This window comes from Penaeus monodon, chromosome 38 (genome assembly GCF_015228065.2).
Source record: "Penaeus monodon isolate SGIC_2016 chromosome 38, NSTDA_Pmon_1, whole genome shotgun sequence".
NCBI classification, from domain to species: domain Eukaryota; kingdom Metazoa; phylum Arthropoda; class Malacostraca; order Decapoda; family Penaeidae; genus Penaeus; species Penaeus monodon.
In genome coordinates this window covers 28,482,628-28,496,538 of record NC_051423.1, presented here as the reverse complement: position 1 = coordinate 28,496,538, position 13,911 = coordinate 28,482,628, and the positions used below count along the sequence as shown (strand labels likewise).

Here is a 13,911-nt window from a genome sequence, read left to right as displayed (position 1 = left end):
TTTAAAAAAAACCCAAACACCAATATATATAAATTTTAATATATATATATTTTATATAATTATATTAATTTATATATTATTTAATATAAATATTTTTTTATTTTATAATGTAAATAAACCTTCAAATTATAATGAAATCACATCCTGTTTTGCTGTAATAGCTTTGTGAAACCTTCTATGCTATGTAGACACATTGCTGTATAGTTATTTGCAGGCAGTTTCTTATCTATTACTAAATCTCTTATCTTTGCACTGGATGAATTGGCAGTTTTTACGGATGTACTAACTGATGTTGCATTTGAGTAGTAGTTGGAATTTTGACAAAGGGTTAGGGTTGGTCCTTTGTCCTGTCGTGGTGTTATTACCCTTCTCTCTGAGGTTCAAGGGGATAGCCCGGGAGTTCTGGTACTTTATTTGATTTTTATTTAAATGGGGAGGTCTATAAGGTCTGTTAACCCAAAATATATGGTATATGATGGAGGTTTGTTGGCATGTTTGAAGCACCAAAAACATGGAGGCCTTAGTGTTGGCTTGATACTGTCTCACTCTGATTATTTCGGATATTGTACACTGCAGTATATAAAGCAATCCATGATACCAGATTTGGAAGTGCAGGTGATGTTGTATGTTTAGGAGGATTTAACAACTTTTCTGTGCATATTTTACTGCCAATTACTTTAGGTCACTGAGAGCCTGGTAAAGTTTTGATTTTGGACATACTGAAATCTTTGCATTTTGAAATTTAATATATATATATATTATATATATATATATATATATATATAAATATATATATATATATATATATATATATATATATTATATAATATATATATATATATTTATATGTACATTTATATATATATGTAACAAAACCACACACACACACACACACACATATATATATATAATATATATATATATATATATATATATATATATATATATATATATATATATATATATATATATATATATATATATATATTAAATTTCAAAAATGCAAAGATTTCAGTATGTCCAAAATCAAAACTTTACCAGGCTCTCAGTGACCTAAAGTAATTGGCAGTAAAATATGCACAGAAAAGTTGTTAAATCCTCCTAAACATACAACATCACCTGCACTTCCAAATCTGGTATCACTGGATTGCTTATATACTGCAGTGACAATATCCGAAATAATCAGAGTGAGACAGTATCAAGCCAACACTAAGGCCTCCATGTTTTTGGTGCTTCAACACATGGCCAACAAACCTCCATCATATACCATATATTTTGGGTTAACAGACCTTATAGACCTCCCCATTAAATAAAAATCAAATAAAGTACCAGAACTCCCCGGGCTATCCCCTTGAACCTCAGAGAGAAGGGTATAACACCACGACAAGGACAAAGGACCAACCCTAACCCTTTGTCAAAATTCCAACTACTACTCAAATGCAACATCAGTTAGTAACATGCCGTAAAAACTGCCAATTCATCCAGTGCAAAGATAAGAGATTTAGTAATAGATAAGAAACTGCCTGCAAATAACTATACAGCAATGTGTCTACATAGCATAGAAGGTTTCACAAAGCTTATTACAGCAAAACAGGATGTGATTTCATTACTGAAATTTGCAAACACAGAGTTCACATTTACCACCACAGAACTCCCAAAACCACAGTGGTGCTTAGAGATGAAGTTGAACATCTAATTGAAAATTTGAAGCACACAACAGCACATTCAGTCCCAAGTTATTGTGTAAATTATGAGAGTTTTTGAACATTCGTATCAATCAATTCCTGCAATTATTTCTGTATTTGATAATGGGAGTTCATGATACCAAATCTGATGGATATTGAGATGCAGACTTGTGCCAGAAATTTACCTGCATCCTTGCTGATGTATGGGGTTAATTTTTACTGAATAGACAAACTAAGGTAGGGCAAACTGAAGATAATATTCTTGTAGAGGACTAAATGTAGTCACTGGTACAAAAAATAATCTGCAGATATGAACGGAAATGCCACGAATAAAGGAAAAAGATTGCGGAAAGCACCGACCCCATTCAAACTCCACTCTGTACTCCCAAGTTTCAACTCTATCATGTTGGGCATGCCGAGGTGAAGACAATACTTCCCAGGTAGCTGCTGAGGGCAGAGCACCCCCATGGCAACTTAGATTGTTGAATAGGGTTTGTGACATGGAGTTTGATCCTTAGTCTCCGGCGAGTGCATCCACACAGTAAACAATTACTTGAAAATCTTCCATGTATGGAATTCTGATTAAGGTTTTACCTGGAGCTTTACTAGAAAAGTCAATTATACTGCTTGCGTTGTTTAGGTATTCATTTTCATTCATTTTTCGCTGGATCTGTTTAGAACCGATATTGTTAGCATCGGCGAGGCGGCGAGACAATGCAGACAAGGGACATGACATAACTGGTCACAAAATATAGTCTTTCTTGGACATCTTGGAGCAGAAAACCGAAATGCTACATGTTTGTTCACAATACCTATGAACAGATACACGATACAGCTTCGCATTCGTGTTTACCATGACCCGAGTTTCCTCTACATCCTCCTCAGCCTTTCTCACGGGGTCAGTCCAGTATGTCATGAGATAATTTTCTTCTCTCTACACCGACGAATCACTTACCAACAATCCCTCGTGTGGCAGTGAAGTCGCCTCCTCGAAATAAACGTTTAAATCGCCAGTAACGTCATGAAGGTGCTTTTCTCGCTGCTCGCTGGCTGTCGCGTCCTCGTCTGAATTGGAAAATACTGTTAGGTTTATTTAAGTGATTGAGAGGTCAGCTTTACATTCGTACTTTGATTACTGTCAGCATTTTGAAAATCTTTTATACTCATTTCTAAAACAAACTGGAATGAATCATTTTAAGAAAAGATCCCTCTTGTAAGAGTTTCCATCGTACAGAAAAAAAAATGTCCAGAAAAGGCACTCCATCATGCCGTCATTTTCAGATCTGAAGCAAAGAAATCCATAGGAACGGCAAATAATGAGAGAAAATTGCGATGAACACATATACGTAGACGCAATTCCCGTCGAGGGGGGGGCGGGGGCAGGGGAGAGGGGGGGCGGTGACGCATCAGCTGATTCCCCACAACAAACGCGGCGGCGACGGCAGCGAGGCAGCCTTTTAATTCCCTTTCCCCACTCTCCTCTCGTTGGTGTTGCTTTAGTTTGCGTTCTCGCGTGACTTCCAGGCGCTGGGGATTACTGTTATCGCCGGAGGGGACGAGGAGGAGCGACTGGCCAGTGAGACGGCCTTTTAACTTCCACTCGGGTTTCGTCACTTTTTTTTTATTTTATTACTGCTTGTAAATCCAATCGTTGGTGATTGCAGTTATCCATATAGATAACAGGCTTTCAGTGATCAGTCGAGCGGCAGTATGGAGACCGAGACGGCTCTGCTCTGGGGCTTCATAGTCCTCCTGCTCCTCGTCGTGGCAACGGTCACAGCCTTGCTCGTCCACTCGGGGCTCCTCATCCCTGTGGATGTCAAGACGTGCAAGTAAGTGTATTTCTTTATTTTGTAGGTAATTTTAAGGGAGGTTTGTGTTTTTTTTTAATTAGGGGGATTCACTTCATTTTGAGTGTTTGTAAGGGTCTATTAATTGTTAATTGCAATGCATTTTGTTTATGCTTGTGTAGGTCACCCCAGTGGCTCATGGCAAGGCTGTCTCAGGGGACCACCAGTCTTTTGTCAGCTGCAGGGAACTTAATGACTGATAGACTTTAATTTGGCCATCACTCCTTCATTACTGAATATTGGTGGCTCATCTGATATTTGATTTAACTAGCCATTCAGTCTTCTTATAATCACTTTCATAGTACATTGTGTTATATTTCTTATTCTCTTTAGTGCACTAAGGAACAATTCTTGAAGCAATTTTTTAGCTGTTAAGTAACTTGGATTACAATGTATCAGAAAAGGCTGGTTTAATTTCTTTTCTTTTCCTTTATAATAATTTATATTCCTGTTCTAGTAATATTATGCCTTTTGAATGATTTGGGTTTCATAATAGGAGGAAATGGTCTGGATATTGGGCTTAGAAAGTCCTTGTCATCCATCTGCAACTTTTCCTTCGAGGGCACCCTGCTCATTATGATTACTTAAACTCATGTCTTGGCTCATAAACAGGCTTAGGGCTTATACAACTACTTTTCTTTGATCTTAAATATATCCCCAATTCCGTTTACGTCTGATTGATATCGTACCCTGTGTTTTATTGATTTTGATGATATTTTTTATTTTCAGACCTGACATAGGTGAAATCCAAATTGCTTACAAGTTTGCTCAAGGCCCATACAAGGATTCTGGGATGCTCTTTACTGAAGTCCATACACTATTACCACAGTATCGTACTATTGGTGTTTATTATGATGACCCAAACACAGTGAGTTTCCACTCTTGTAAAAGAAGAAATAATTTTTTTGAGAATCTAATTTGTTTAAAAATTTACCATAGCTGTTAGAAATGGGTTTGTGGTTAGGTAGACATGTGTATATACTGTTTGATTTTTCCTCTCCTTTTTTTGAACAGAAACAGCCCCACAAGTTGCGCTACATTGTGGGCATCATATTGTCAGAAAATGGTAGTCCAACTAATGCAGAACATCTGAAACTCCTTGAAGAAAATAATTACAGATTTGCAACATTTCCATCAATTGACCATGCAGTCCAAACTAGATTTCCATTCAAAAGTACAATTTCAATTATTGTGGCTATAATGAAAGTTTATCCATCTCTTCGTGAGTACATTGGTAAGTATTCTCATTTTGTCTTGAAATTCTGACAGATTGTTTGGATATATAATTTTACACAGTTTGTAAATGACAGTGATGAAATATTTTGATGTTATTCAAGATATTTTTCACCCCTTTTCCTTAAACAGAACACAGAAGTTTGTGTGCTCGTCCATTCCTAGAAGTCTATGACAACGAGAAGTCAGAGATTTTGTTTGTGGGCCCACTGGCACGTCAGGATGATTTCTATGTCCCAGAGGTGCTACAGGAGGAAGAGGACAACAGAGTAAGAATCTCATCATTGACTTCATAGATATCAGTCATTATTAGCATCAGATTTCATAGATATATTCTAAATATCAGCTCTAATAACCCAATGCCGATGGGCACACCGTGTGCATACATGCCATGCCCACTGTGAGTTTACTTTATTAATTGTTTTTACACATATATGGCTTCACTTGTACTAAGTCATCAATGAGCCAATTATGAGTTATGCTGTGCTCACAAAATGAGCACAGCATTTTCCCCATTTTTCATGCATTTTCCCTGGCAGCATATGGTTAATATCAGACTATGTAACAGGATTGATATATATTAGACATAGATCTTAAATCTCATAATAGCTGACCTTTTAAGCATCAACTTTGCAGTATGGTACTTGTCCTTATTGATATTATACTTCACAAATATCAAACCACATAGATTGGTCTTATTTATATTGTACTCCATGACTTTTGCCTTGTAGACAACAGAACCTCATAGATATTAGACCTCATTCTTACTCATGAATATCTGAATTCATAACTTTGCCTCATAGATATCAGACCTTAAAGTAATCTAATAGATATTATCCCATAACTTAAATTTATGTTTGATGTTTGTGTTCTTGTTAAGTAAATAGATGACTCATATAACTGTGGAGGTTAAAAATATCCATGTTAAATTCTGTGTGCTCTTCAGTCTTTACTGTGATTTTGAAGCCAGGACATTGTACAATGTTGATGTTTATATACCTTTCTTAGCTTCTTTGTATTATTCATGTATTCACAAGTTTGTGAAAAAAAAACAATAGTAGTTTCTCTGTGTCGCTGAAGGGAAGGTATATTCTGCAGGATGACGATGACTTTGAGGATGATAGGACAGAGAATTCCAGCCGGTCATGGGATGAGTCTGCATCTTTCATACGAGGTTAGTTGTAAGATTTGACTAGCATGTTGTTTAGTATTTATATATGTAAATATGTCAACATAGTTGCTTTGTTAGAGAAATATATTTGACTTCTGATTATAGTTCATATACATTTTAGTTACAGATTATTATTTGGTTTGCACTTTTTTTTATTTATATTATCTATGAATGTTAATGATGCCTAAGTAGTGAAAGATATAATAATATGGGTGACAGAAAGTAGAAAGTAAATTAGATTGTCTGTGACTGAAGAGAGTTTTACAAAGATAAGAAATATATTATGTAAAAAGACAATGATAATATTGTATATATAATATTCATAAGGCTTAGTATTTCTCAAGAATGGCTTTAGTTGAAAGACAAAATCATCCTTAGAATTTAAACATTTAATAATCATTATAGAATTGTTGCTTAAGCTTGTCATGTTGTAAGCAAAAATTTCATGCATGCATCATAATACAGTGAGAATAGTATTACGAAAGCTGATATTTCAGGTAACAGTTTCAGCAGTTTGATTTATATATATATATATATATATATATATATATATATATATATATATATATATATATATATATATATATATATATATATATATATATATTTATATACACAAACATTAAGTAGTAAGGACAAATCGGCTCATTACCTTTAGAGGAATAGAGTATGGTTACCATGTCACATAAAAGCAGGTATTTTATGTGTTTACCTAAGCAGTAAAGTTCAAGAAATACATGAATAAAGGAGACATTAAAATATATATAAGTATATCAAGTTATGAAAATATGCATAGTATGATATGCATAAGACAAAGGTGTATATATAGATGTATATCAAAATAAAGAGTGAATATATGTAAATGTATAGATTTTTCAGTGATTGATACAGATATAGGAAATTATGATTTTGCAATGTGATACAACTGGGTCATATCACAGGTCTTTCTGGGTGTCTGTGTAGAAATCTCCATGTGACTAGGTTTTTATTATTTTTCTTTGTAATCTTACACCGATATAGAAGATTAGATACAATAGTCCTTGCCTCCACCTACCCAAATCTTGGCCTGAATGATAAAAACATCCTGTTTTTCTTAAACATTGTTAAGAGAATTCCATATATGATCAAAGAAATTCCTACTTTCTCCCCCATCCCTCCCTCACTTTTGAAGTATACCACGATGAAGTAAGAATAAAGTAAAAAGCCTTCAGTAATATTGTGCATTTCCCTGGTCTTTTCTTTGCTGTCTTGTTTTCATCTTTTCTTATTCAATAGTGATTTCATGATAGATTTCAATTGCTATTGTCAAGGCAAGCTTTGGAATGATTTTCTGTTAAATAAGTGAGTTACTTAGGTTTTTATTTGTGGTTCATTTCTAAGACAGTGCAGCAATCTTTCCTGATAATATAGTTGATATTTGTGGGTTTTTATTCTGTGCCTTCAGGGCTGGTGTTTTATAATGTGAGTTTTCATTCTGGTACTTGTGTGTTTTCAAGACTACTTGTGTGTCCAAAACATTTAGCCTTAAGAAACAAGTCGACATTCAAAGAAAATTATTGATATTACTTATCTGGATGATTTTATGTGTGAAGTAGTAAATAAAAGGTCCATTTTAATGAGCAGTATGGAATCTAATGACACATATTGCTGATTATTGAGGGCCTGGATGTATAAATTTCATGTGTTCAGCTTCTTTTATGTATAATCCCACGAAGAAGTGTTTTGTCATCTTTCTCTCTCACACACACACACACACACACACACACACACACACACACACACACACACACACACACACACACACACACACACACACACACACACACACACACACACACACACACACACACTTACATATTCATACTTTTCTTATGTGTAATGTTCCTATAAAACATGCAGTTAGCTTGATATTACCATTTGCTCTGGTCAGTATTTTTGTGTCTGAATTTGATGACTCATTTTGTTTTGAACTAGGTATGAATAAGCGGTTTCACATGCATTCACCAGGTACTTTCACAAATTACATTTTTAATGAGTCAGTATCTCATTCAGAAACACCTTTTCTCTGTACATGAGATATTATCAAGGGACAATGTAAAATAGTCACCCCATTGTCATTTCCTATAGTAATTTAAGGGTATAAAAGTGGCTGGTACAGGTCTGAATATAAGACTTTGTAGTAACTCAAGTCTTCCATAATCATCCAGAGTATATTTACAGCAGACAGTGTAAAATCCTCACCACACTGCCATTCTCTGTAGTAATTTGAAATGATACAAACAGGTGGTGGTGATCTGAATGATTCAGAATGTTCAGAAAGTGTGGGTGATGACAGTTCCAGCCACCCTTTAGCCTCAACACAAGAGAGCCCCAGTGTTCCACTCTCTTCCTCGGTACAAGACAGAACAGATTCCTCCACACTTCATGTCTTACCTCCACCTGCCCAGGGAGGTTAGTTCTCACCCATACATATATTGCCAGGCGTTCTTCTACTCTCAATTCCTGTGCGACACATGGCGGTATTTTCAGGTTAAAAGATTGATGAGTTGGAGAAGTAAGTAGACACCTGGAATGCTGTTCTTCATGTATCTGCACTGTATACTGACTAAGATGCACTGCTACAAAAAGCAAACCCTCACCTTTGAACTGGAAAGAGTGTGTGTGTGTGTGTGTGTGTGTGTGTGTGTGTGTGTGTGTGTGTGTGTGTGTGTGTGTGTGTGTGTGTGTGTGTGTGTGTGTGTGTGTGTATGTATCACTTGTGTGCATTTGCGTGTGTGTGTGTGTGTGTGTAGTTGCATGTGTGCGTGCATGTGAGTGTGTCTGCATGCATTTGCACACATGTATACATATGTACCAACATACGGCTATGGAAATTTATTCCATTTTTTGAAAATTGCACATCTCATGCTACATGAGAGAAGAATTTGAGGTGATTTGTGCATGTCTCTATTTTTGCACTTGCACTTATTTTGTTGGCACCATGAGGTAGCACTCTCTTGTTGTTTTCTTGAAGTACCAGAATGTATATCAAGTTTTCTTTAGATTTATATTACACTTGGTATACAGAATTATAATGCAAATGTTTCAAAAAGCATGTATGAAAAATGAAGTACTGAGAGTTGGTTGTCATGTAACAAAGGCTTGATTTTCCATTTACCAGTTTTGACAGTGAATTTAGTAGGTTCCACTAAGGCTGGGATTAAAGTGTACCAGGTTTTTACAACTGGTATTGGAGTGTTATATTGCCTGTTTTCAATTGAAACTTCAAGGTCTGAATGTAGTTTATTTTTAGCATGAAAACTATTTGTAACATTAACAGTGCAAGTAGATAATATCTGTAAACTTCCTATCCTTAGGCAAAACAGTCCAAACTTTGATAAATGCATATAATACATTTTAGAATTGGAAAAGAGTAGTTCCATTGAAATTTGAGTATGCATAAGTACCTTCCCACGAGAAAACAGTATCTGGCCCTCTTTTTAGCTTGAAGTGAGCATTTTTAAATATACCATAAGGTAATATTACAAATATTACAAATATTTCATGACAACTCTAAAAATCTAAAACTCTAAGATTTAATCAAAGCAGAAAATCACAATGGTATGGATGTGTGGGATATATTGGAACTAAGTAGCCCTTTTTCTATTCACAAACTAGGCTACTTGATATGAAAATTATGAGTGGCAGGACTCAGGACCTTACATTTTCAGTGGTACACAGTAAACAGGCATGCACTTTGTATTTATTTCCTAAATCAGCTGCTTTCTTAGCCTTGCTTGTATTTAAGTGCATGGTTCTTTTCCTTTGCACTGCAACCAGGGCCTTCTGATACTATAATAAGTAATGTAAAAGCATGCCAGTGGAGTAGATTTGCACAAGAATGTTACTTATTTATTATGTTATGTAAAAGCATGTCTGAAGAATAAAGTTTGCTAAGACTGTAATTTATTTATTGCCCTTTTAGCATGGTAATGCTAAGATACTATTTTTCTCCATGACTATTTCATGGGGCGTAGCAGCATCTATAATCACACTATGCATGATCTTTCCCCTGTTATTTAAAGTATATTTAATAGACCATCAGTATCATATATGATATCATCATAATGTGCCATCCTCATCAATAAATCACTGCAATATAAATCATTTTCATCAGTATTTCATTAAAATTGTTTGATCGGAGATTGCTGGGATATATGGTTATGACTATCTATCAGCATCAAGAAAACACTCCCCCCCCCCCCCCTGAATAGCTCAGTTTAAGTTGGCCAGTTGGATTCCAAAGCTGCATGGTTTGACCCTTGTTGTATTTGCAATTATATGTATAATTTTGAATTGCTTGTCTTGCCCAGAGTATTTTGCTCGTTTCCTGCAATTCATTTTAGGTCATGGATTTTTTAATTACATCCACTTATATTATATCTTTATCTACTCACAGTTGCATACATTTCCCATGTCTCTTTTACAAATATTGTCATTGCTAATATTTTGGAAAGCAGATGATTGCAGCTTTCATTATTAAATTTTTTGTCATTTTTTTATTTTGTATTTTTCTTTTTTCTTTTTTTATACCAACAGAACCAGAAACACCAGGAGGGAATCATCCTGTTCCCCCACCAAGTGAAGCTTCAGTAGCCAGCACTTCAGCTCTGGTTCCTCCAGCTCCAGCCAATGAGGGTGTGGATGGGGCCGACACAGCTTCAGCTGGAGGAGATGAAAGTGATGCTAATACTGGCTCTTCATTTGAAGAGATTGATGAGAGAGAAGCAGCAGTTATGCCTGAAGCAGGCACTATGGATGAGAATCTTTCTGCCTCTGTGAAAAAGGATGACGATGAAGGGGAACGATAAAGATTTTTATATTTTTTTGCATTTTGGATGTGAAAGATGATATGGTTTTGTCTTGCTAACAGATAGCTAATGCTAGTAGTCATATATAGAAAGCATGCATGCAACGTGAAATAAAATCTAGAAAAAAAAGAAATGTAGTGTCAGCTTTTTTATGATCACCATTTACAAGGATTTTCTTTCTTTCTTTTTCTGGCCTACCATACATAAAGCAATAGTTATCATTAAATCATGTCTGTGAAAGTGGAGCTGGTAAGGCAATATACTTACACCATATTTTATTAAACCAGAAGAGAAAGCTACTTTATGAGTAGTATTTCATCCCCTAGAAAATCTGGATAAATATTGTAAGGAAAGTTAAATATCCTGAAATGTACCTAATGAAAATTTTCTTTTGGTAGATTCAATGGTATTGACTTGCCACTGTATATATTACAGATATTTTTTGAATCAGAGTCCATAATTGAAGAAGATGGTATCAAAATGTACCTCTAGTTTTCTAAAAGGTAATGAAAATAAAATTATTGCAGTGTTTGTAACTGGTTTTGAAGCCTTTGTGTTTGTGTGTGTGTGATTTGCTTACACACTAAATATAACAGAAGTGGATGTTTGTAAGTTTATTCATTAATGATGTGCATTATCACAGCATGGTTTTCAGGCACGATACCAAATATTAACTTTCAAACGATCACTGTTTTAGAATTTTTTTCAACATTTACTCCTTTTTTATTTTCAAGCACAGGAACTACTGAACAAGCCATTGTCCTTCATCTTTGTCTCTTTTCAATTGTTACCAAGGTGTAGACAGAAAAGATGTGCACCTTTTTGATTATGTCCATGATTTTGAAGGTTTGAACATCTGTCATTTTTAGGTCTAAATCTCTAAACCTTAATGATCCTAATATCAGAATTACTTCCATTTCTATTAATCATCAAATGCACCACCAACAAAATCCGTCCCTGTAGTATGCAAAGATTTCTTCAACATAGTCCATTTCTTAAGATGAAAAGGAAAGACCAAACCTCAAACTCCTTTATAGATTGTAACATTTGGAGAGCAGTGGCCAGTTCAGTTTTCTGTGTTGGTGAGAAAAAAACGAAATGTAATAAAAAAACCAGAATTGAAAGACTGAAGAGACTGCTCAAAGAGCTCTATAACCAGTCTAGGAAATGAGAAAGTGCAGTTTGCAGTTAGGGTTTGGCATGTGCAGGTTGCATGTCTGTCACCTTTGTCATTATTGTTTTTATTTATTTGTCATTTTATAATTATTTTCAGTGTGTTTTTACTGTTTTTATTATAAGGAATCTTTTAAGCATTATGAATTTTTTATTGTTATTTTTGTCATAATACTATAATTGTTATTATTATTATTATTATTATTATTATTATTATTATTATATATATTTTTTTTTTTATTATTATTATTATTATTATTATTATTATTGCTTTATTTTTATTTATTATTATTATATTTATGTGATTGTTATTATCATCAATATCCTTAGCATTATTGATTATTATTACTATTATTATTATTATTATTATTATCATCATTATCATCAATATCATCATCATCATCATCATCCTATAACTTTACTTTATTATGAGCCTGTTTTTCATATGTATGCGACTTTCCACCAGTAACAAATATATGCTTCAAAGAGAATAAAAGTTTATACATTTAAGAAAAGGAGTATTATATTTTTCTAATACCTTAAAGACTTTTACTGCAGATTTCAATAGTATAATTTCTTTTTTATTAACATTTATCCAAAATGGAGAAAATATGTTTTTTTTTTCTTCTCACACTTCGTATTTCTTTCTCTCTATTTTATAACTTTCTTTTAAAAAATCTTTTGGAGTGGCTTAATTACTCAGTCTTAATGTTTCTCAAAGCAATAAATCATATGTTTCAAGGACATATATGTGTGTGTGTGTGTGTGTGTGTGTGTGTGTGTGTGTGTGTGTGTGTGTGTGTGTGTGTGTGTGTGTGTGTGTGTGTGTGTGTGTGTGTGTGTGTGTGTGTGTGTGTGTGTGTGTGTGTGTGTGTGTGTGTGTGTATAGAGAGAGAGAGAGACAGACAGACAGACAGACAGACAGACAGACAGAGAGAAACCTTAGTTCAAAAAGTGTATCCATAAATAGATTACCATAACCATAGATTATATGCCTTTTTTAAGAAGGATTATTTACAAAGTATTATTGCTTTATGTGGGATGTCATTTAGAAGATTTACAATCAATGAATGCTAACAAAGGAATGAAATCACAAGATTTTTGCCAGTATGAAAAAAACACAGTCACATGTAGATAGTTGTTAAATTTTAGCTTTACTCTCATTGTGGCATTTCATATTGTAAAGAAATTAGTATCCAATACCTTTATCAGAAATTGAGATTTTATACCATAATCCTGTGTTATGATATGTGAAATTTTGATGTTGTATTTAACTTATGGCAACTGTTGTTTTCAGTTAATTGTGTACACTGAACTGAATGAAGCAAAAGTTAAGACAAAGTGTCCAAATTACAGATTTTTGACACAACCAGTTTTAAATTACTTAAGTTGAAATAAATATGTGCTAAAACATGCCAAAAATTGTGTGTCCTGTGTGCACACAAAGCTCTGAACATTGCCGCACTTTAAGGGTTACTAAGAATGACGTTATCAGGTTTAACTTCAATTATTGTGAAAAGAATGATCAGAAGCCTCCAAACACACTTCATACCTAAGATTTTTTTTTGTTTTGTGACAGATATGACAAAGTTTGAATGTACATAGCTTTTATTTTAAACTCTTGCTTGTGCATACTTGTGTGACAAAATATAAGAAAAAAGTAGATTTAAGAAAGTGTCAGTAGCAATAGAGATGTTATATTCATATAAGAGATGATATTTGTAAAACTGATGAATATCTTATTTAGTCTCACTAGGCCTCAAGATTATCTTTTCAGCAATAAAATGCATCTGATGAATAGGCTTATTTTTTTTAATGGGAGGTGCCATCTACACTAATTATTGTTTGTTTATAATGCATGCAAAGTAAGTGCAAAAAAAAAATATATATATATGAATTAAACTCCCTTTCTTGTATATAAATCTAGAATATAGTAAACTCTTGTTGAT

General features: G+C 34.1%; 1 protein-coding gene across 1 annotated transcript; it reads left to right on the top strand.

The window, feature by feature from the left end:
- Positions 1-3,361: 3,361 nt before the first annotated feature.
- On the top strand, positions 3,362-11,320 carry LOC119596909 (testis-expressed protein 264-like; the record flags this gene model as incomplete). The annotated part of the gene is given in 7 exon segments (XM_037946270.1): positions 3,362-3,517; positions 4,265-4,403; positions 4,550-4,769; positions 4,901-5,037; positions 5,867-5,942; positions 8,223-8,390; positions 10,518-11,320. Coding segments are annotated over 7 exon segments (1,134 nt in total). The 3' UTR covers positions 10,790-11,320.
- Between the last annotated feature and the right edge of the window lie 2,591 nt (positions 11,321-13,911).